The 20,254-nt window shown below is 51.3% G+C and overlaps 1 protein-coding gene across 1 annotated transcript in view; it reads right to left on the bottom strand.

Annotated features, from left to right (window-relative positions):
- Positions 1 to 7,789: 7,789 nt before the first annotated feature.
- The window catches only part of Lrrk1 (leucine rich repeat kinase 1), a 156,086-nt gene continuing 143,621 nt past the window's right edge, over positions 7,790 to 20,254 (bottom strand). The window contains exons 28-34 of the mRNA XM_077799968.1: positions 20,031 to 20,225; positions 19,045 to 19,196; positions 15,144 to 15,261; positions 13,964 to 14,080; positions 10,567 to 11,417; positions 10,012 to 10,113; positions 7,790 to 8,067 (exon numbers count right to left, since the gene is read on the bottom strand). Of these exons, the coding sequence (XP_077656094.1) occupies positions 7,890 to 8,067; positions 10,012 to 10,113; positions 10,567 to 11,417; positions 13,964 to 14,080; positions 15,144 to 15,261; positions 19,045 to 19,196; positions 20,031 to 20,225 (1,713 nt within the window). The 3' untranslated portion in view covers positions 7,790 to 7,889. The remainder of the gene's footprint in view (positions 8,068 to 10,011; positions 10,114 to 10,566; positions 11,418 to 13,963; positions 14,081 to 15,143; positions 15,262 to 19,044; positions 19,197 to 20,030; positions 20,226 to 20,254) is intronic.

The following is a 20,254-nucleotide window of genomic DNA, read 5'->3' as shown; positions in this document are numbered from 1 at the left end:
GTGGAGGAGCAGAAACTTTGCATTGAGGGTTGCAGATACCTAGTGTACCTGAGATCAAATTGAAACTATTTTTATAAATAAAATACAGATAATGAGTTGATACGCCTTCACTTCTCCAGTGGCACTGATTGAAGGCTCTGGTGCTCGGATGCAGCTGTGTCAGAGGTGGAGGTGTTTTCTAGTTCCTTCCACCTCACTCTCATGCCTCGTTCCTCCTCTGGTCGCCCACGGCAGACCTGGGTAGAGACGACATTGCTCAGAGGAAGGGTTGACATGGGCTGGCCTTAGCTGGACTTGAGGATGGGGGAGTCATTCTGAGCTGGGGGTGAATGTCACCTCACCCTGCACAGCACACAGCACATCCTGGGGGAGGCCAGGCTGAGGAGGAAGTGAAGAGGCTGGCCCCTGTCCCTGTGCTGTGGACGCCAGGAACACTGAGCAGAGCTGTTTAGGATCCTCTTTGGGGACTGGCGGGTGCCCAGAACTCAGGGTGCAGATGTGTCTCTCCAGGTGCAAGCCTTAGCCTGCCTCACACTCTATTGAGACAGGACTGTCAAGTGCCTGGAATGACACCAGAGAGGGGGCCGAGTCTGAGCCCAGGGGAGAGAGATTTAAAGTTCAAAACCTCAAGTATAACCTGGAGTCATCAGAAACAAGTTTCTATTCTGGCCCCAAGCTGAATAACCACAGACCCTCACCTCTCCAGACCTCCATTTTATCAGAAAGCAATGAAACAGTTAAGCCAGCTGGTAGATGGTGCTCAAGGGCTGGGGGGGATATGCACTGAAGCTCATGAAACTAAGGAAACAGATTATTGATGCTCCAGGGTTGGATGAGAGTGGACACTCACAGCTCTTGCTGTGTCTCACTGTGCCAAGTCATCCTCCACTGAATCTTCCCATTTTACAGATGAGGAAGCTGAGGCCCTGCTATAGTTTGAGTAAGTGTCCCTCAAGGTCTATGTGTTCAAGTCTTGGTCCCCAGGATGGTGCTATTGGGAGGTGGTGACCTTTAGGAGGCGGGGCCTAGTGGAAGGTCCTTGGGTCTTACCGTCGTGCCTTTTAAAGATATCTTTGGGTCTCTGGCCCATCCAGTCTTTCTCTTTGCCTGCTGGGATGTGTGCTGAGCAGTTTGCTGTGCTGTGCACTCCTTATCAATACCATCTGGCGCCTCACCAGAGGCACAGATCAATGGGTCTACCCAAACTTGGACTGGAACTTTCAGAACTATGAGTTAAAAAAAGCCTTTTCTTTTATGAATGAATTGTCTCAGGTATTTTGCTATATTAATGGAAAGCTGACTAACACAGGCCCCAGGAGCTACAAAGTGGCAGGCCATTGGGGTTGGAGTAGAGAACTGCCAACTTCCCCAAAGGATGAGAGTGACAATAAGGGCCCAGGTCATGGCCTCAGGGGGCTTGCTGTGCACTGAGCTAGTTAAAGAGTTTGTTCGTCAGCAGAGGACATAGACACTGATGGAATGTTGGTGCTGCAGAGATGGGGTCCCTGGTGCAAGCTGGGAGTGCCCTGGTCCCACCGAGTACTCTGAGGGACCATACCTCCTGGGAGCATGGTGGCTGGTATATCCCAGAGCTGATGGAGCTAACGGAGACGTGGAAGTTGGGATGCCAAGGAGCATGTGGGGACAAGTGTCAAAGGGGATATTCATGACAGTCATTAATCCAGGCAGCAGAGCCAGCAGAACACACGGGGACACCAGCATTTACCAAGTGCCTCCTGAGACAGCTCAGTTGTGCAGGAGGCAGCAGCCTGTGTAAAGGGAGAAGTGGGCATTCTGGGCCCTGCCCTGCCCTTGGCTCTCCTAGGATGAGAACTCTTTGCCCATCCAGACCTCTCCTTGTTGCCATTTTCCTTGAGAAACTCCTAGTATGGGAAAGACAGAGCAGGGGACACGGCATGTGTGTGCAGGGTGGCATTGGCGTGGAGGGCTGGTGGCAGGTAGTGGGCACGTACCAGTTAGAATGGGCTGGGGGAGCTCAGGTAACAGCACCTTCTAATCCCCGTGGTCCCAGCCACCACTTTACTTCCTACTCTTGACACACATCCATGGCAGGTTGTCTGGGTGCATGTGGGTCATCTTTCTAGGACATGGGCCATGGAGACACTGCAACTCATGCTGCGGTTCTAGGGCAGAGGGATGGAGCAACCTGGGGTCTCATACAGGAAATGCAGGGCTCCTGGCTATGAGGGAAGATGGGTGCCCTCCCCTCAACACTCATTTTCTGCACTAGTCACATGGCCTCTCCCCACCCACTGACTGACCACCATGGACCAAGGAATGCACCTTGACCATCTGGAACAGCATTGATGACAGCCTTGGTGGCAGAGACCACCAATGGTAGAGTGGACATTTACTTTATTTGTACTCCAACCATTATTCTGATTTCATTTTTCAAAACATGTATTCCCAAGTGAGACTTCGAAATACCCCAGTCATCTTATCCACTAATCAATCAGCTTTCACTTACTCTTTTTTTTTTTTTTTTTTTGGTACCAGGGCTCACTTAATGACAGAGCCACATCCCCAGCTCTCTATTTTTTTAAAATTTTTTATTATTAAAAAATTATTTTTCTAGTTTTAGATGGACAGCATGTCTTTATTTTATTTGTTTATTTTTATGTGGTGCTCAGGATCCAACCCAGTGCTTCACACATGCTAGGTAAGTGCTCTGCTACTCAGCCCCAGCCCCAAACCTTTATTTTTTTATTTTGAGAAAGGGTTTCACTTAAGTTGCTTAGGGCTTCACTAAATTGCTGAGGCTGGCCTTGAGTTTGTAACCCTCCTGCCTCAGCCTTCTGAGCCACTGGGATTACAGGTGTTCCCCGCTGGGCCTGGCTTCCTTTACTCTTACAGGTGTTACACCTTAACTCGGTTCAAGCACAGGTGTTAGTCATGCTGGTACTTCTGAAGACACAGATTTGGTTTGTAAAGTGGAACCTTTCACAACAGGACACTTGTATTTCCCTTAAGTAGTTTTCAGGCAAGAGCTCATGCTGCCCAGGGGATCCTTCCCAGGCAGGGGAGGGGGTGTCAGGATGGGGGATAAGGGAGTGGGTCTTGGCCCTGGGTTGGGGGCTGGGCTGGGGCTGACTCACACATGGCTTCTCAGTGGAGTAAGAAGAGCCGTGGCTGTTTCGTGGAGAAGCCAGGGCCACAGAGGTGGGGCAGCTTGCCCAGGGTGGAGGCCTTAACCTCTCAGGACATTAAAGCCATCGCACCCTATATTTGGGCATTGAGCAACTAGGCTAGACCCCTGCCCCCTCTGCAGCTGTGGTGTGGGGAGGAAATGACTGCTTGTTGCCCTGGAGGAATCGCAGCCCATACCACACCCTGCGCTCACTGCCCAATTAAGCTCTGGGCCACGTCTGGCCCCACCACGTTCCACTCCATCATTGGCTCTGATCTCTCTGCCTGAACTTGCACAGAGGTTTGTCAGGGCCAGCTCACTTGCTAACTCCCAGGGCTGTTTGGTTAATGGAAAATATATCTGAATATTTAGGAATTTCATTCGGAAGCCATTATTGAGAGTTGAAAAACATGGGCTTGAACAAGAAAGTGGTTTTTTTTTACCCCCAGTATGTCATGAGAAGCCTGCAGGTGGGCAGCCAAGGTTGGCACGAAGGGTGCCTCTCATCACCAACCCCAGGGAGTGGCCTGAAAGGAAGAGAGGGGCAAGGGACAGGGTCAAAAGACCTCTTGCTGACCCCAGTTCCCCTTGATGGTGCTCATCCTAAGCGTATTCTGGACACATCCATATTGCCCCTGGATGGAGCTCAGCCTCAGGACCACCCCACCTGCAAAGTCAGCTGGGAGAAGAGGTACTAGCAAAATCAGGGTCTGTTACTGAGCAGAAGGCTGCAGCTAGCAGTTTCTGCCACAGCGATTGTCAAAGTGTCATCATAACTAAAGATCCCCCTGCCAACTCTTCAGTTCTGTCTGGAATACAAGACAAGATATCAACAGGCATTTAGAGGTGGGAGCCCTGGGGCCTGACTTGCTAGGATCCCTAGCTCTTTCCAGGGCAGCGGCCTGCTGGTGCCTGGGGATATTTCATACCTTGCTGTTTTCCCCTGAGCCTTGGGGAGTTTCTGGGTCCACACATCTCCTCAGGGGTTTCCCCGGTGCTTTCTGCAGGAGGAATGGCAGGATAGCAGCCCTCACTCCAGCCCTGAAGGCGCTGAGCAGGGAGGTGGGTCTGCTAGCCTTCCCAGGTGTCCTTGCAAAGATCCCATGGGTTTGAGCAGTCAGCATCCTGGGAAGGTGGTGGCAGCCCTGCTGGTGAGTGGTTGTCAGAAAGGCCACTGTTTTTCCAGGTGCAGGGCAGTGGGTGGGAGGAGACGTGGGTGTTGTCTATCGGTCGGCAAAGGCCTGGGCCCTGCACCTGGGCTGTACACCACCCCTGGCAGGACAAGGGTTCACCAGGGGCAGAGCTACTTGGCCTTGGCTGACTATCCCCAACCCCTCACACCTGACCCCTCCTGTGTCCATCCTCCTCACTGGGGGCTCTGTGCCTGTAGCGCAAAGACAGCCAGCATGGTGACAATTCAGCCATGAGCACGAAGGTCAGACAGACACAGCAGGATTGTTGGAACCTCAGACCCTCCCTAGGGAGAGACGTCCACCCAGGAGAGGGGCAGAGGGAATTCCTCATTATCTCTAGAGACTGATGCTTAGGCACATCCTTCTTGGGGTCCAGGGGTGAAGTCCCTTTCGGCCTGGATCACCGCCCTGAAATGGCACCCGTTCAACTCAGAGTGCAAGGGGGAAGGTACAGAGTAAAAATGAAGGGTCTTGTCCTCTAAGGAGCCCTTAATTCTCCTCCCCAGAGGCGACCTATGTCCACCAGGTTCTCAGGCATCCTTTGGGATAGTTCTCATGCACACGCACACGTACCTCTACAGACTTTTTTTTTTTTTTTTTTAATGTAAACAGCACTGCACTGCAAGCTGCTTTAGAAACCCAACACACTTATTATGCCTCCGAGAGCATTCAGACCAGCACAGTCAGCCCTGCCTCCTCCTGGAAAGGCTGCTCGCACTGCTGCACGTACAGAAACTTCATAACTTCTCTCCTGAGAGCTTTGGTTGTTTCCTGTTCAGGGCCATCAGGAGCGATGCTGCGATGATGAACATCTCTGTTCTGTACTTTTGAGCACTTTCACGAATATTTCAGGATCAAATGCCTAAGTGGAACTGCGAGGTCTAAGGGTATGTGCATTTCAAATTGTGGTAGAATCTGTGACAGTACCCTCTCATGGGTGGCCCCAAACATAGACTTCCTCCTCTTTGGTCCCTCCTCCACTCAGCAAAGTGCTTTTTAAAGACTGTTTAACAGTTTTGCTTAAAACGGCCAGTAGTTGCGATGGAGACCTACACTTATCATTCTGTCCCTGGTGGGCCCTGGGCTCCGCTCTTCACTGTGATCCAGCCACACCAACTTTCATGATCTCTCCAAGACGTCAGCTCAGTCCCACTGCAGGGCCTTTGCACATGTGACCCCTTTCAGCTGCTGCCGAGATCGCCACACAATGCCTCCGTCTCAGATGGCACCTCCACATGCCAGTCTTTCCCAGCTTCAGTTAAATGTGGCCGTATGCTACCAGTTTCCTGACTGTATTGGCTAGCATGCCTTTGATTTCATCTGTGTGTTCATAGCCACCTCTGCCCAGGAGAAGTGAGCTCTTGGAAGCAGATATTCTTGTCTCACAGAATATTCTCACAATACAGATTCTCTTGCTTCCCAATATTCTTGTGATTTTCACTGGGTAATGATGACAGTGCCTGATAGTAGATACTCAAGAAATAATTGCTGGCCCTTTGATCTTTTCAATGTGTGGGTAAATGGCACCATATCATGACTTTTTGCTTACAGTTGGGTGAGGTCCAGCCTTAATGTTTATGGGCCTGTTTGCATTTCTTAGTAATTCAGCTGCCTGCTCACACCCTTCACCTTTTTTTCCTGTTGGTTTTTCTCATTCCTATTAAGGGGTACAGATGCTTCAAACATGATAAGTGAGCTATTCACCTCTCATTTCTGTTGCTATTTTTTTCCCATTTGATTGCTCACCTTCAGATTTAGTGGTAAGTTTTCTATTTAAGTTTCTATTTTTTTATGTAGTTAAGTTCATGAACCATTTTCTGCATAATTTCTAACCATGGTGTGAAGGGTCCCTGTAGGTTCTCCTCGCACCAGCATGGACCCAGGTCAGGAAGAGAGTCTGGAGAGGTAGGTTGGGTGGTAGAGGAGAGATGGTGTTCTGGCAAAGTAGTCTGGCTGCAGGAAACACAAGGCACAGGCACTGGGTGGGGCACATACAAGATCTGGTTTGCATTTGGGGGGTCATTAGGCAGCTGTGGCCCTGAGAAGAGAGGAGAGGGAGAATGGGGATCTCTAAGACCATGATGAGAGGCCAGGATGGAGCAAGACTGTGGAGTGGGCAGGAGGCATGGACCTCCAGTTCCCCAGGACTTGGCCCAGGCTTGTAAAGGGAAGTGGGGGATTTGTTTTCCCAGGCCTGTGACTGACCGTCTTTGTCTCTGCTCATGGACACCGGTATGAGGCAGCCTGCAAGCTGGTAGCTGAGGGCTGAAAACGGGCTGTCCGTTCCCACCCGGGACAGTGAGTGAGCTGGGAAGGACCCAGCTGTGTAGCTGTCCCAAGCACTCAACAGACAAGAGACCGCGGTTTCATTCTTGAAGGTCTGTTTATTTTCAGATAAAAGGAGTCACGTCTGCCTGCACACCCCACAAATCATAAGTTGGACTTTTCTAATTTAATTTTAGAGAAAGGTTCATCACCTTGAGCTGGAATGTGATCTCACATTCGGACGTCCACTCTGGTCAAGCAGTCTCAAATGGCAAGTCTTGGCAAAGATGGGGATATGAGTGCATACGATTTACAAAACTGCTCCCTGTCGTGCCCATACATCCCCGGTTAACAATTTCACTTTTCATAGTCTTCTGTCCACGTGTGCAGTAAATGTTGAGCAAATACATAATTTGGTAGAAGCCCCATACCGTGTGATTTCACAACCAGAGGCCTGACCACTGAGATATTACTTAATTTGCTAAAGTGATAAACATGTGCAAACAAACAGGGCTTGTGCTCAGCTGTGTCCAAGTTTATCTTACTAAGCATAAACACAGGGCCCTTTGCAAATCCTGCTGACTAGGTTTCTCCTTCCTTTTGTTGGTGGGAGAAGAATGTAAAGGCCATCGGGTGCCCTCGCACGGGGTTTTCCGGCCGTGCCACTTAAGGGAGCTCATTCATTCCCCAGCTTGGGCGACTCTCTGTGCCCAGGGTCCTTCTGGGGGTTTCTCACACAGAGACTTTGCCCAGATAAAGATACCTGATCTCAGCTCGCTCAAGCAGGGCCCCATGCTCTGGGGACTTGAGCTTGGGAAATGGGCCGAGTGACTGGGGTCTCTACAGGGGAAGGGCCAGGGGTCACAGCCCTCCTCCCATCCTGCCCCGAACGGCTCCTCAACAGGGAGGCTCTAGTGTAACTCCATCTGAGACAGGGAGAGCCATTATGCCAGGAAGGCCTGGCCCCCCTTTGTGGGACCCAGCCTAGAATGGGGTCCCCCCCACTCCTGGAAGCTGATGGAGGAGGCCCCTCCTGACCAGACCCCACTGTCTTCCCTCGGGCTCTGAAACCAGCAATAGGGGGACAGGGTATTCAGATAACTGCCCCGCAGAACCTGAGAACTCCCAAACCACAGCCAGGCAGGTAGCTTCTCAGCACTTAGCAGCATAGGGTTCAGGGCAGAACTCCATCCGTCCTCTGGATCCTGGGAGGGCTGCAGACAGGGGGCTCAGGCGGCACCCCTGGGGCCAGCTGGCTCCACACTTGGGTCCTTCCACGGGAATTACCTTCTCTTGCGTGTGCAAGCCTCCAGCCGGCCCAGCTCCTCGTAGGACTGGTAGAAAATGTCGAACTCCCTGGCACCCCAGCCCCTCCAGACAGCCAGGCACCACTCTGTGTTCTCGTTTTCAAAGCCGCACACCACGGTGTCCTTTGCCACCACAGCTGCGTCCACCAGCACCCTGCAGAGAAAGAGGGTCTGAGAAAACCCATAGGGGTCCCCACTTAGTGGGGGACAGTACAATCACCCTGCACACCTTGGAGTGGACAGAGCTGGCTAAGGGGGTTGTGTGTGTCCCCATCTGGCTTTGGGATGTGCTTGGATGCTCCCACATGGTTGCAGCCTGGAGACTGAGCTTTATATGAAGAGTCCCGAGGGGCTGAGGGCAGCAGTTCATGCTAATGGAAATTATCTGTAAGGTACCAAGACCCTGGAAGGCCACTGATGCACCAGAGCGAGCACCTTTCATGCCTTCTTTGACCTTGAAGTGTTCAGAAAATACCACTGACCCGAACTCCTGCTGTTGAACGGCCCACTATGGAGTCTGGGCTTGTCAATTCCCTTGCCAAAAGCTCAGTGGGATTCTTCCTTCTCTCACTGCACTTCCACGTACTTGGAGGACACAGGGTAATACATTAGGTAGAAAGCCTGCTGCCCCACAGTCATAACTGTATATAATTTTTTGGTTTTGTGCATGATCTGTGTGTGCACAAGTTTCCTTTTGGGCCACAGTGGGCAGCTCCCCCATGGACTTCCTCTGTTGGTGGTCTCTCTGTGGGCTGGTGGCCTACCTCCAGGCATGTACTATCTGTGTATCCTCTTTCTGTGACCAGTACATGTGCCTTGCTGGGCACTGAGTCCATTCTGTAAATCAGGATGTCCAGAAACCTTCCACTTCCTAGTGGCCTTGCCAGGTCCTGACTTTGAGCTGCTGCCCAGGGTCTTTCTCCCTATAACCTGGCTTTTAAGAAAAACCTAGCTTTGGGGGATGAATATGAAAAAGAATACTAGGTAAAACTTAAGGGACACTAATGACAGGAATTCCAAGGTTCACTGAGCTGGGCTCTGCAGACCCACTTGATCCCAGAAGTCCAACCTGCAAGCTGGGAACTGGTTCAGCTCAAGGCTTCTGTCCAAATCTCGGCCAGGGCTGGGGATCAAACCCCAATATCACTTCTATAAGCACTCACTGACCAAGGGTCACTGGCTCCAGGACTCGCCGAGAAAGCTCAATGTTGGTGGACAAGGGAGTAGAATTGCCATGGATGTCTCTTTGGTCATAGTCATGCTCTGGGGGAAACAGACTGAAAGGGATTTCTCTAGCCCCTTATGCTCCAGATGCAATAAAACCCTTGCCTGTGGATTTCTGCTCTCACTGCATAGAAACAGGACCAATGTGACGTGGAAGTGTTCCAGTGTGTGCATGTGTGTGTGTATGCACAAACACACCCACATGTGCCCACACAAATACGTTTGAACGGAGGGGCTTTTCACAAGGGAGATTTACCGTGTGGGGCCTCAGAGTCAAAGTGAGGAAGCAGACATCACTAGAAACTGTAGTCCTGCACCAGTCTTGCCGTGGAGACCATGTTCTGGACAGGCCTTCCCGCCCTGACAGCCTCATGGTGGACACAGACATGCCTGTTCACAGTCCTGCCCCCAGGCTTGAGATGCAAAGAGCAGAGTGTGCCTGTGTCATCTGGCCCTGCCTGGTGCTGAATGGGTAGGAAGGTCACCTCTGGCAGGGCTCTCCTCCTTGGCAGGAAGGATACTTTGAATCGCCTGGAGAGATCCCTATTTCAATTGCAGTTGGACTCTGGCCCTGGAGTTGCCCTCCACCCCAACAGCCAGGTGCCTGATCTACAGGTACACTGGGTACTCCAGAAGAAGATGGCCCTGGCCAGTGGCTAATGCTCCATGTACTGGTTTTGCTGAGCTCCTGGGAGCTGCCTGGAGGACCCCATCTTGTTCCTGTTTTACCTGTGGCTATGTTGGTGGATGGTGTTCACTTATGGGAACAGAAGGGCAGGAGGGACATCAGGCTGTCCTACAGGACCTGGGGTGGGGCCTCAGGTTCCCTACACCGCTCCCCTGGATCCCACAGAAGCCCCTCCCTCAGCCTTACCCATGAGAAGTCAGCTCTCGGGCTTTTAAGACAGCCAAGACACGTCCCCGCTGGGCACCTGAATCCTTCTCCAGGCCAATGACAATAACATCTCCGCCACGCCTAAGAAACCAAAACCAAGAGGGGCAAGTGTTTGTGCATGGCTGGCGGTGCTCTCTGGGGGGATGGCGCTGTGTTGTGCTGAAAGGCATGGCCGCCAAGTAACAAATGTGCAGTTTCTGCTAAGGTTTTAAGTTACGGAGAAGGTACAGCCTGTGAAGCAGATAAAGAACGTTCCCAGCGGGAAACCCCATCACAGTTGACTGTGGCTCTCCTTTTAGGGCACCATAAACTCTCTAGTGGGCAGATGAGCTTTTTCTCTGTGGCCATTCTAAGATTTGCTAAGGAGATCACTCCAGATTCCAAAACGGAGGGAGCCACTCCTTGGAAGAATAGGCCCTGGTGGGTCTGGACATTATCTTTAAAGGAAGCCACAGGGTTCTGCTCGCCTCATCCCCCAAGCGAGAGCCGTGGCAGCACAGGATGGCGACCCTCCGCCCCCACCAGGAAACTTACCTGGGGACCCAGATGAGGTCTTTGACAGCGAGGACCTTCACGGCCTGCAGGGGCTGGCTGAACGTCTCCCCGTCCATGGGGGTCAGGTCATGCTCAGACCTGTCGGAGGCAGCACTGGGCTCCTGCAGCCTGTCGGAGTCCTCGTAGTCAGTGGAGAAAGGCACACTGGAGCAGCTGGCTGGGGAGCTGGGCAGGCTGGAGAGGGACCTGGTGGCCCTGTGGGGTGGGGAAGAGGAGTAGGAGGACATGGAGCAGTAGTCGGTCAGCGAGTCCTGGTGGGTCAGGATCTGCGTGCCCAGCTCCTCGCTGTACATTATGCTCACGTCTGCGATGCAGTCTCCATCGGGCCCCTTCAGGCTGGTGGTGTGGCTGCACGGGGGTTCCGGGCCTGAGGGTCGCACTGGAAACATGTCCCTGAGGGGGCTGGGGTCCCCGCAGAAGTATCGGGCACACAGCTGGTAGGTGGCCGAATGGTACATGACCAAGAGGTTGGCCTTGTCGTCCAGGCACCAGACGACCTCCTCCCCCCTGCAATCTGAGCTGCACACGACTGACATGACAACTGAGGGGGCCGCATAGGGCTCCAGCCGCCTGCTGATGTCCAGGGCTATGCAGTCAATGACAAGGAGGCCCGGCCCGTTGCTGTACCAGACCTCGGACCCACTGTTGACCACCTCCATGGCCTTCACTGGGTAGGGGTTCTGCCGTGTGTCTTCGTCAGGGATGCCAAACTTGGACCTGTTGGCTGTGTGGGAGCACAGGTAGCAACAGCTGTCGTTCGGGGTGCCCCGCACCACGGGAAACACAGCCACAAGGCCATCAGCCAGGCCAGCCAGAACCAGGAAGGAATTCTGTGGGGAGGAGACAGGGACGCATGAGGCCTTTTCCATTCCAGGAAAGAGAATGCAAACCAGACTCATTTTATATTTGCCCCAGGTGGGCACATTATTTCCACTAATGCACCCAGAGAAGCAAAGCTCTTAGAAAGGCTGGGGTTGCTAGCAGAAGCTTTAGGCTAGGGTCCAGAGAAGGTGCAGCCTTAGCCCAGCAGAGCCACCCCCCACACTCCTTCCTATGGCAAAGGATGTGCCGCAGAGGAGCAGGGCCTACATGACCAAGTGCGGGTGGATGTCAGCTGGACCACGTACCCACCCCTGCTGGGGCTAGCTTCCTGCAGCATGAGCAGCAGGGAGCTGCCTCTTCTTTGAGGCCACCAAGACCTCCCTGAGAGGCAGAGCATGGTGCCCTCCTCCTAGGAACACTGCTTAATAACATGACAGAGCTGTAGGCATCCTGGGGGTCCGCCCACGCTAGGCAGCATCCTCCATGAAAGCAGAGACCACGTCCCTGTGCCCACCACTGTCCCCTGGGCACTGGCCTGGCACAGAGAAGAGCTGTCTCATCCATCTCTGTGGCCCTGGGACTCCACAGAGTTTTCTCTTCAAGTGGATAATACATGTTTGCTGAACTCATTCTGGAAGAAATCCCTCCCAACTCAACTCTCTCCTAGAAGTATGTCCTGGCCTGATTTCCAGCTTGACTCCTCCTCTGAAATGCCCACGGGACTGCTGACATCGATGGGGTCTCTAGGGTTCCCCCAGGCCTGCAGTGGAGCATGACCTCTTCTGCAGTCACCCAGCAGAGGTCTCTGGGCAGAGGTCCATGTTGCAGGGATGGTGCTGAATGATGGGTCCACCCCAGGCTTCCCCAGGGCAGCAGGGGTGAGCAGAGCTCCACAGAACAAAGGCAGAGTCAGGACGCAGCAGGATCCAGGCCTCCTGCCAGGGAGGGTGAGCTGAGCGGCAGAAAGCAGCTTTGTTGGGAGTCAGGGCAAGTCAGGGGGTTGGGCTGTCCAAGGTAACCGAGTGACTGGCCTGGGACTCAACATCCAGGGAAAGAAGCTTGAAGAAAGTTTATCAAAATCCACCTTCGGGATTTTTGGAAGGATTTTAGAAAGCGGCCAAGGCAAACAGGCTTGCAGTTCTATCTGCAGTCCTGGTTCAGCCTGGCCCGTGTGGTGAATGCCACGTCCTGGCTGGGTGAGAACGTGCACGTGCAAGAATGCAGGGGTCTGCCCTGCGTGGCCGCGGGCAGGACGGCCTCTGAGAGGGCGGGCACCCCTCACAGGAGGCTCTGCACAGAGCCGGCTTTATTCCCCCTGGTCGTGTGGGAGGTGGCACCCTGGCTTGGGGCTCTGGCCAGCGATGGCCTTCAATAACGCTTTGTGTCCTGCTCTCCTGTGCTCTGGTACAGGCCAAGCTGCCCAGCCCTAGGCACGGGGCCACAGTCATAAATGATCCTGAGGTTCATTTCATACCTGTTTCTTCTTCTTCTTCTTCATTTTTAAAGAAATGAAACTGGAGCAGGGTGGAGAGAACTCATATATTTTGCAACTGTCAGGGGGTCGTAATTTCCAAGTGCACCCGCCTAGAGCTCTGGGAACGTTAAGCCCAGAGATCCATTTCACTATCTCTTAATATCCCCATTTTACAGATGAGGACACTGGAATGGAATGATGACAGTCAACACGTTTTAATAAGTGACACCAGGAAATGCATGCATTGGCAAGTGTGTCTGCGAATCAAACAGGTCCCCGGGGAGGAGTCAGAATTGCCTGAGCAGTGCCTGGATCCCAAGAGGGCCACAGAACCTGGGAAAGCCAGGCAGCTGCCTCTCACACAGCGCAGCTTCTGTCGGAGGGTCATGGCCCCTGCGATTTTGAGAACTGAATAGGAGAGAGTATAGAAGAGGTGTGTGTGGAAGACTGTTCCTGGCAGAGGCTAGAGGGAGAGGTCCCAGCACAGTGTGCTGCAGTGTGGGGAGGGTCACGGAAGCCAGCGGGGTGGGGGGGTCTCTAGATAGCTCAAGGTGTGGCATAGCTGGCTGAGCCTGGGTTGAGGAGAGCACCACTTGGTCAGGCCTGGGAGCTTGAGGAGATGAGTCTGCTAGGCCACCCTGGGCAAAAGAAGAACTGAGGTCTGGGGTGGACAGTGAGAGGCTGAGAGGAGGCAGACAGAGGGGAGCAGAACTGGTTGCCCTATAGGTGAGAAGCTGGACCTGCCGGGACATGGTCACTGGTACTGGCCAGTGCTGGTGGAGAAGAGACTCCTGATGTCACTGCCATCACAAGGGCCTATGTGCATCTGGGGGCTTGCACCATTTGCTCCAAAATCACTTCCCCTGAGTCAGGGTTTGTGGCATTTGCTTGGGGACAGTAGGCTTTCTATGCTAATGATAGCCAGCCACCAGTGTCTCTAAGGTGGACTAAGCCCATGTGCCCAGGGCTAGGTGATCCAAGAGGGTGTGGCTCTACTACTCCCCAGTCCAGCACAGGTGGGAGGCAGACCTGAACAGGGAGGGAAAGTCAGAGGCTCACACACCGCCCCCCCCCACTCACCTTTTTAATAATAGGTACGGCCAAGAAGCAGGTGACAATAGCTGGAGTGTCCAAGGCCCGCTGGGGTGTGTTCAAGGGGCACATGCCCTTGAGGCTGTAGATGTAGATTTTCTGGTCCTGCAGAGACAGACAAGCCCACTGTGAGACCCCCGGGCAGAAGGGACTACCATTTCCTACCAGGGTGTGCTTGGCCTCAGGGATCTCCTTTGTTCCTTAAAAACTAACTTGGGTTTCTGGTTGATTGTTTATATATTTCTGCTCTTTGTAGAAACTTTGAAAAATACAGAATAGTCCAGAAGATAACAAAATTGCCCCCAATCCATTATTTAGAGGAAATTCCTCTTGGGGTTATGGGACACAGCACCTCTGTGGGTCTTCCGTGGATGTTTGTGTACGTATGTGGTACTGACAAAAGTGGCATCACAATACAATGACAATACGCCAAGGCAGAGCCCTCGTTCTCACTTCCTGTGTGAAGGATGATGTTGGAGCGCCTCTTGATGGCCTGTCCTTCGGGTGTACTGTAATTTGGAAAATCTGTTGTCAGAGAAACTCTTTTAAGTTTTCACTACTATGACTTATATGGGCATGAGTATTCTTATAGATTTCTCAGTGTGTGGGTGTGTCTTGTTTATTTTCTTAGGATAAATTCTTAAAGTTGAAATGAACAAGGCTTAAGTGTGACATGACTATTTTGGAAATATCTGGTCTGTATTTGAAACATATTTTCAAACATCACATAGAAAGATGGTAGCAACCTATCCCCTACCATAACTTCAGAGCATTTGTTTTGGGGCATTTCTCCCCAGAGTTTTTTAGAAGACAGCTCCTTGGCCTTCCAGTGGTTCCCCTGACGTGAAGGAAAAAGGTCTTAGAGCTTAGAGGATGTGCCATGTAGAACCAGCACATGTCACCAACCTTCTGGGTTTCTCCTCCTGCTGAGTCTACACCTGACTCTCCACCTGAGCTTGGCTACCAGCAGCAGGTGGGGCTGAGCTCCTTGCTCACTTGCTGCTGCCTTGGGGCTGATGGCACTGCTCTGAGGACGGCCTGAGGATGACCTGGGGTTCCCTGAAAGTCACCTTGATGTGGGCATCCTCTATTTTTATGTATCTAGTCCCCCCGAAGGCTGCACCCTGGTAGAGCCTGCTCTGGGGGGGCTCTGTAGGTAGACGTTTACCTCAGTGGCTGTCCACAGAGAGCTCTGGACCTTGAGCTGGCAGCTCATCTTCATCCCGGCACAGGTCATCCTCTGCACTTCCAGAAGGCCTTTCTCAGTGTTTACCACCGTGTAGTTCCTGCGATCAGCAACAACATGTGGTCAACTCCCCGTGGCCGAGGGGCCGCCTCCCTCACCCATGCTTGGTATATTCTTCCAAGTAATATAACGACCTTGGAGGAGGACATCACCTTTGGGCCTCGTTTGCCTCTGGAAACTAGGGCACATCTCAGAGGTCAAGGTCCCCCCTTTATGCCATTGGGTGGGCCTGGGTTCTGCCTGCTCGGTAGTGATGCCTGAACATTGCAGGGAAAGGACATTCCCAAAGGAGGAAAGACTTTTAAAAAATATATATGTATTTCTTAGTTGAGATGGACACAATACCTTTTATTTATTTATTTATATGTGGTGCTGAGGATTGAACCTGGTGCCTCACACATGCTAGGTGAGTGCTCTACTGCTGAGCCACAACCCTAACCTGACTTTTTTTTTTTTTTAAATGAGTTTTGAGGGTTAAGAAAGTTGTTCCCAGCATGAAGAAAAGGCACTTCCACCCAGACCACTCACTGCCCTCTCAATGGCTAGACTGTGCCCACAAGGGTGGTCCCTTGAGCCGAGTAACAAGGCCAAAGCTAAAGACAAGATGGGTGAATTCCACAGTAGCCTGGTGCCGAGTCTCCAAACGTGTCCCTGTCATGAGTGCTCTGAGAGTAGTGAGCAGTCACTTATGAGAGCTGGACCTTGGCTGAAGGCCTGGCAGTCCCAGCACCACTGTCTCCCTGACATCTTGGGTGGACGTCCCCTATGTCCTCTGAACAGAAGAGGAGGTGAAGTCGGGGAGGCAGTTAGTTATGCGTCCCAGATCACACAGCTTTTCTCCCCAATCCGAGAGAGCAAGTTAAGCTAGTGATCAGGAATCCACACTGTAAGATGTTTCCTGCTGCCATGTTTTGGGAACCTCGACATCTTTGACCGATAACACCTGATTTGCAGATGATAAGAATGGGCGAACAAAACAGCAAACCAAACTTTCTTCAGAGTAATATCTGTCCACATTTTCTCCAGTCTTTTCCCTCACATTGTAAATAGCTTTTACTTAGGAGAAAAAAATTGAAATATGGAAAACAATAAATGTTATACCTCTACTCCTTCTAGTCAGAATTTTGTCACAGGTGGATTGTGTTTATCAGCTTGCCCTTTCTTTCCTCCGGCCTCCTTTCCTTCTGTAACTCAGGGATAAATCACAAGTTCTGCTCCACCCTGACTCTCCAGGCTCCCTGCCCTGTGCATCTGGCCGGAAGCCCTCCTCCCTTCCTGTGAGCTTGTCCTTCTTCAGGCTGGTGGGGAGCTTTCAATAACCTTCACAGGTCAACAAAGAGGCCTCTCTCTTCCCTCTGGGAATGAGCTTTCTGTGTTCTGAGCAGAGCTATCTCCAATACCCCATGGTGTGTACAAGATGAGAAGATAAAGAAAGCATCCCCAGGTGTGTGGAGCGGGGCCCATCCAGCACCAGCAGGACAGGTTGGCTCCGGAATCCCTTTGAATATCTCAAAGTCTCTGAGGACATTTTGCTTCTCATGTGTCAAATGTCCCAGGTTCATGTCCCACTCCAGACCTGGAATTGGCCACTTCTCCTCTGAGGTCTGCTTCTCTTCATTACTTAGAGACCATCACCTGGTCCTCGGGGTTCATGGGTATTTGGTTGCTTATTGTTTCTAGGTCTCTTCAGTGGGCACCAAACCAAAACATTTCCCAAGTCCATGCAATTTCAATTCAGAACTATAAGGTTTCTACTTACCTTAACATCCCATTCCCATTTTAGCTCATGTTGAAAATCACGGTTTCCAATGACAACAACATAATTACTCATTAACTTTACCCCACAACCACAACGATATATTAGAATAACAATAACACCACCACCAAAAATGTCATTACTGAAGACAGTGTAATACATAGTCATCTCCTGTATCCACAGGGAATTGGTTCTGAGATCCACTGTCTCCATACACTCAGGTCTCTTATAAAAAAAAATGGCAAAAGATTTTCATACTATCTTCCCACAGAGTTTAATCCTCTAGATGACTTACAATACTACAGTGCCAATGCTATGTAAATAATGCTCATACTCTATTGTTTAGGGAATAATGACACAAAGAAGTTTATACATGTTCAGTGCAGACACAATTAAAAAAATATTTTCCCTCAGCAGTTGGTTGAATCAGTGGATAAGGAGGGCTGGAGGGCAGCTGTGCAAAACTGCTTTTTTTTTTTTTAATTGTTTTGGTACCAGAGATAGAACCCAGGGGCACTTTACCACTAAGGCACATTCCTGGTCCTTTTTAAAATTAATTAATTTTTTTTAAATTTTTGAGACAGAATTTCACTAAGTTGCTTAGGACCTTGCTAAGTTGCTGAGGCTGACCTCAAACTTGTAATCCTCCTGCCTCAGCCTCCCAAGGTGCTGGAATTACAGACATGTATGTGCCACTATGCCTGGCTGAAAATTTGCTTTTTATTTTATCCTTAGAATGTATCCCAACAGGATGGTATAGTCACCGTCCTTTTTAGAATGACTTCATTAAGGCACCATTTTTTAGTGTGTGTCTATGTCACAACCCTCTGTCCCAGAGACACAGAATCTGATGCACATGGCACCCAGACTGACCAGAGAGAATGGCAAAGTCCATTCCGTTGGTCTCATTACCACCCAGGCTTCACTTTGTCTGGCCTTCCCTGACTTTGGCACCTGAATATGTTTGCCACCGGGCTCATCAGAAGGCTACTGTCACCTGTGAAGATGTCTCACTGGGTAGGTGAGGGGCAACACACACTGGCTGAGACTGAAGGTTCTCGCACAAGATGGTGACTTCTCAGGGATTTGTCTTTGACACTTCCTTTCTCAGGCCCTGGCCTCTGTGTCCTGGGACCTTCTGCTCGCTCTTCAGTGGTCTCTTCCCCCTCTATCCCAGCCACCCTTGCCCAGGGCTGCACTCCTGATCCTGCTGCTGTTACTGTGTCCCTCCTGCCCATGCCCTGCCAAGCACCTGCTGTCTGACCACCTCCTCCTGGCTTGTCGGCTCACACCATTACTCCCTGCAAGTCTCTCTTACTCTGCCACGACCCTTGGCCTTCCCTGGTTTATGGCCTCACTTAGGTCCCAAGTCCTTCTCTGTAATATAATCACTTCCTTGAAGGCACCCTGCTCCTGTGCCTGACAAAATCCTGACTGCTGAAAGCCACCTCGTCGCCCCTTCTGCAATCTGAGAAGTGGAACAAGCTGGGGAAGGTCACATAACCAGGCTGGTGGGTCTCATTTCAAACCCAGGACCTCCAGCCTGAAGTAGGCCTCAGCACCGCCCTGCGGCACCCTGGACTTCCCCAGGCCCGTCGCATACTCTCTCCTTCCTTCTGGAGTATCCACAACCTCCCCCACTGCTTCTCTTCTTCCTGCCACTTCATTGAGTAAAGGAGCTACAACTGGACTTCCTATTGCAGGGTGACCCTCCTGCCTGGCTCTGGGTCCCCTCCTCTCACTCTGCAGTGACTTCACTGCCCACTGCAGCATCACTTAATGTCCTGCCTCACCAGGCTGCAAACAGCTTCCTCTCAAAGCAAACTCTCCCTGACTTGTGTTCCCAACACACCATCCTTTTTTCCTTTTCTGCCTCTCTTAACTGTAAAACTGTACCGTGTGTCTATACATATTCAGTTTTCTCTCTTCCTGCTCTCTTGAATGGACTCTCACAAAGTCTTGTTACCCACTGTCCATTAAACAACGCTCACTGTGGTCATCACTGATTTTCTGTTCTCCAATCACACCCCCAATACCAGTAGGACAGGACAGGCATCCGGGGGTTACCTGGATTCTTCTTTTCCATCCCAAAATACCACGGTGTACTCCTGGCCCTGGGATGAGAAGAAAGCCGTCTGCTTCCCACAGGGCAGCATGTACATGAAGGTGGCGAAGGTCGGGTCCTTCATCTGGCTCACCACGGACAAGGCCAGCGGGCGCTGAGGGACAGAGGTCTCCTGGTCATGAGCATGTCCAGGCCAGTTCTGCCCATGAGATCTGCTGTCTCAATTCAGGTGGGCATGAGGGAATTTGTCGTTCAGGACCAGATCCTAACAAGAGGCTCAGAGGATTTCAGGCACCAGAAACATACCCAGTTAGGCTTCTGGGTCATCAGTGGCCAAGCATCTTGAGCTCAGCTGATCAGGTCAGCCTAACCCCAACTAATTCATGCCATTCCTGAGGATATACACTCTTGTGAAGGGTTTTTCTCAGACCCTGTTTATTCTCAGTACATTAAACTAGCTCTGTCTGATTTGATAAATGCATTTAACCTTGAAACATGGGGCATCTCCCTAAGAATAATAAAATGGCTTCACGGCTATACTGTGAACCTTGTTTTTCACAAGCAACCATTCCCCCCATTACTTTACAAAGAGATACTTAGATTCCCTCTGCTCTTGCATTAAAGGTTATGTTACTATAAAGGAATTGATACACATGTTGAATGGTGCTCAAAAGTTATGGATTTCAGAGCATTTTGGGTTTGGAGATTAGGTATACTTAACCAATAAAGTCTATGCAAATATCCCCAAATCTGAGAAATTCAAAAGAAAGAAAAGAAAGTTCATTTTTTTTCCTGAGAATAATACACAAAATGATACAGGGTATGTTAGGGGCAGTAAATATCTCTCTATAGAAGAGGTGATCAGAGAAGTTTGCCTGTTGTTCTTAGTAAAGGGTGGTGGGCAGCCATTCACACATTTGCCATTGTCTCTGCCACAAGGACAGGAGGTCCCAGGCCCCAGGCACTGTGCCCGCCTTCCCCTCCGTACCTTTTCTGGTTTTGTGTCCCAGCACTCCATCATGAGTGCCTGGAGTCGATGGAACTGCACTTCCTCTGGCTGCCCCAGAATGGGGCGGATGCCCTTGGACAGCTTCTTGGCAATCTGAAGCTGGTGGTGGCCCAGTGCAGGACGTTGTCCCGACAGCAACTCGTAGAGCACCATCCCATAGGAGAACATATCTACCTGGGCAGAGAGGCAAGCCAAGTCAGGTC

Source organism: Urocitellus parryii, chromosome 6 (assembly GCF_045843805.1).
Source record: "Urocitellus parryii isolate mUroPar1 chromosome 6, mUroPar1.hap1, whole genome shotgun sequence".
In the NCBI taxonomy this organism is placed as follows: domain Eukaryota; kingdom Metazoa; phylum Chordata; class Mammalia; order Rodentia; family Sciuridae; genus Urocitellus; species Urocitellus parryii.
Note: the sequence above shows the minus strand (reverse complement) of the source record. Positions and strands in the feature narration are given on the sequence as shown.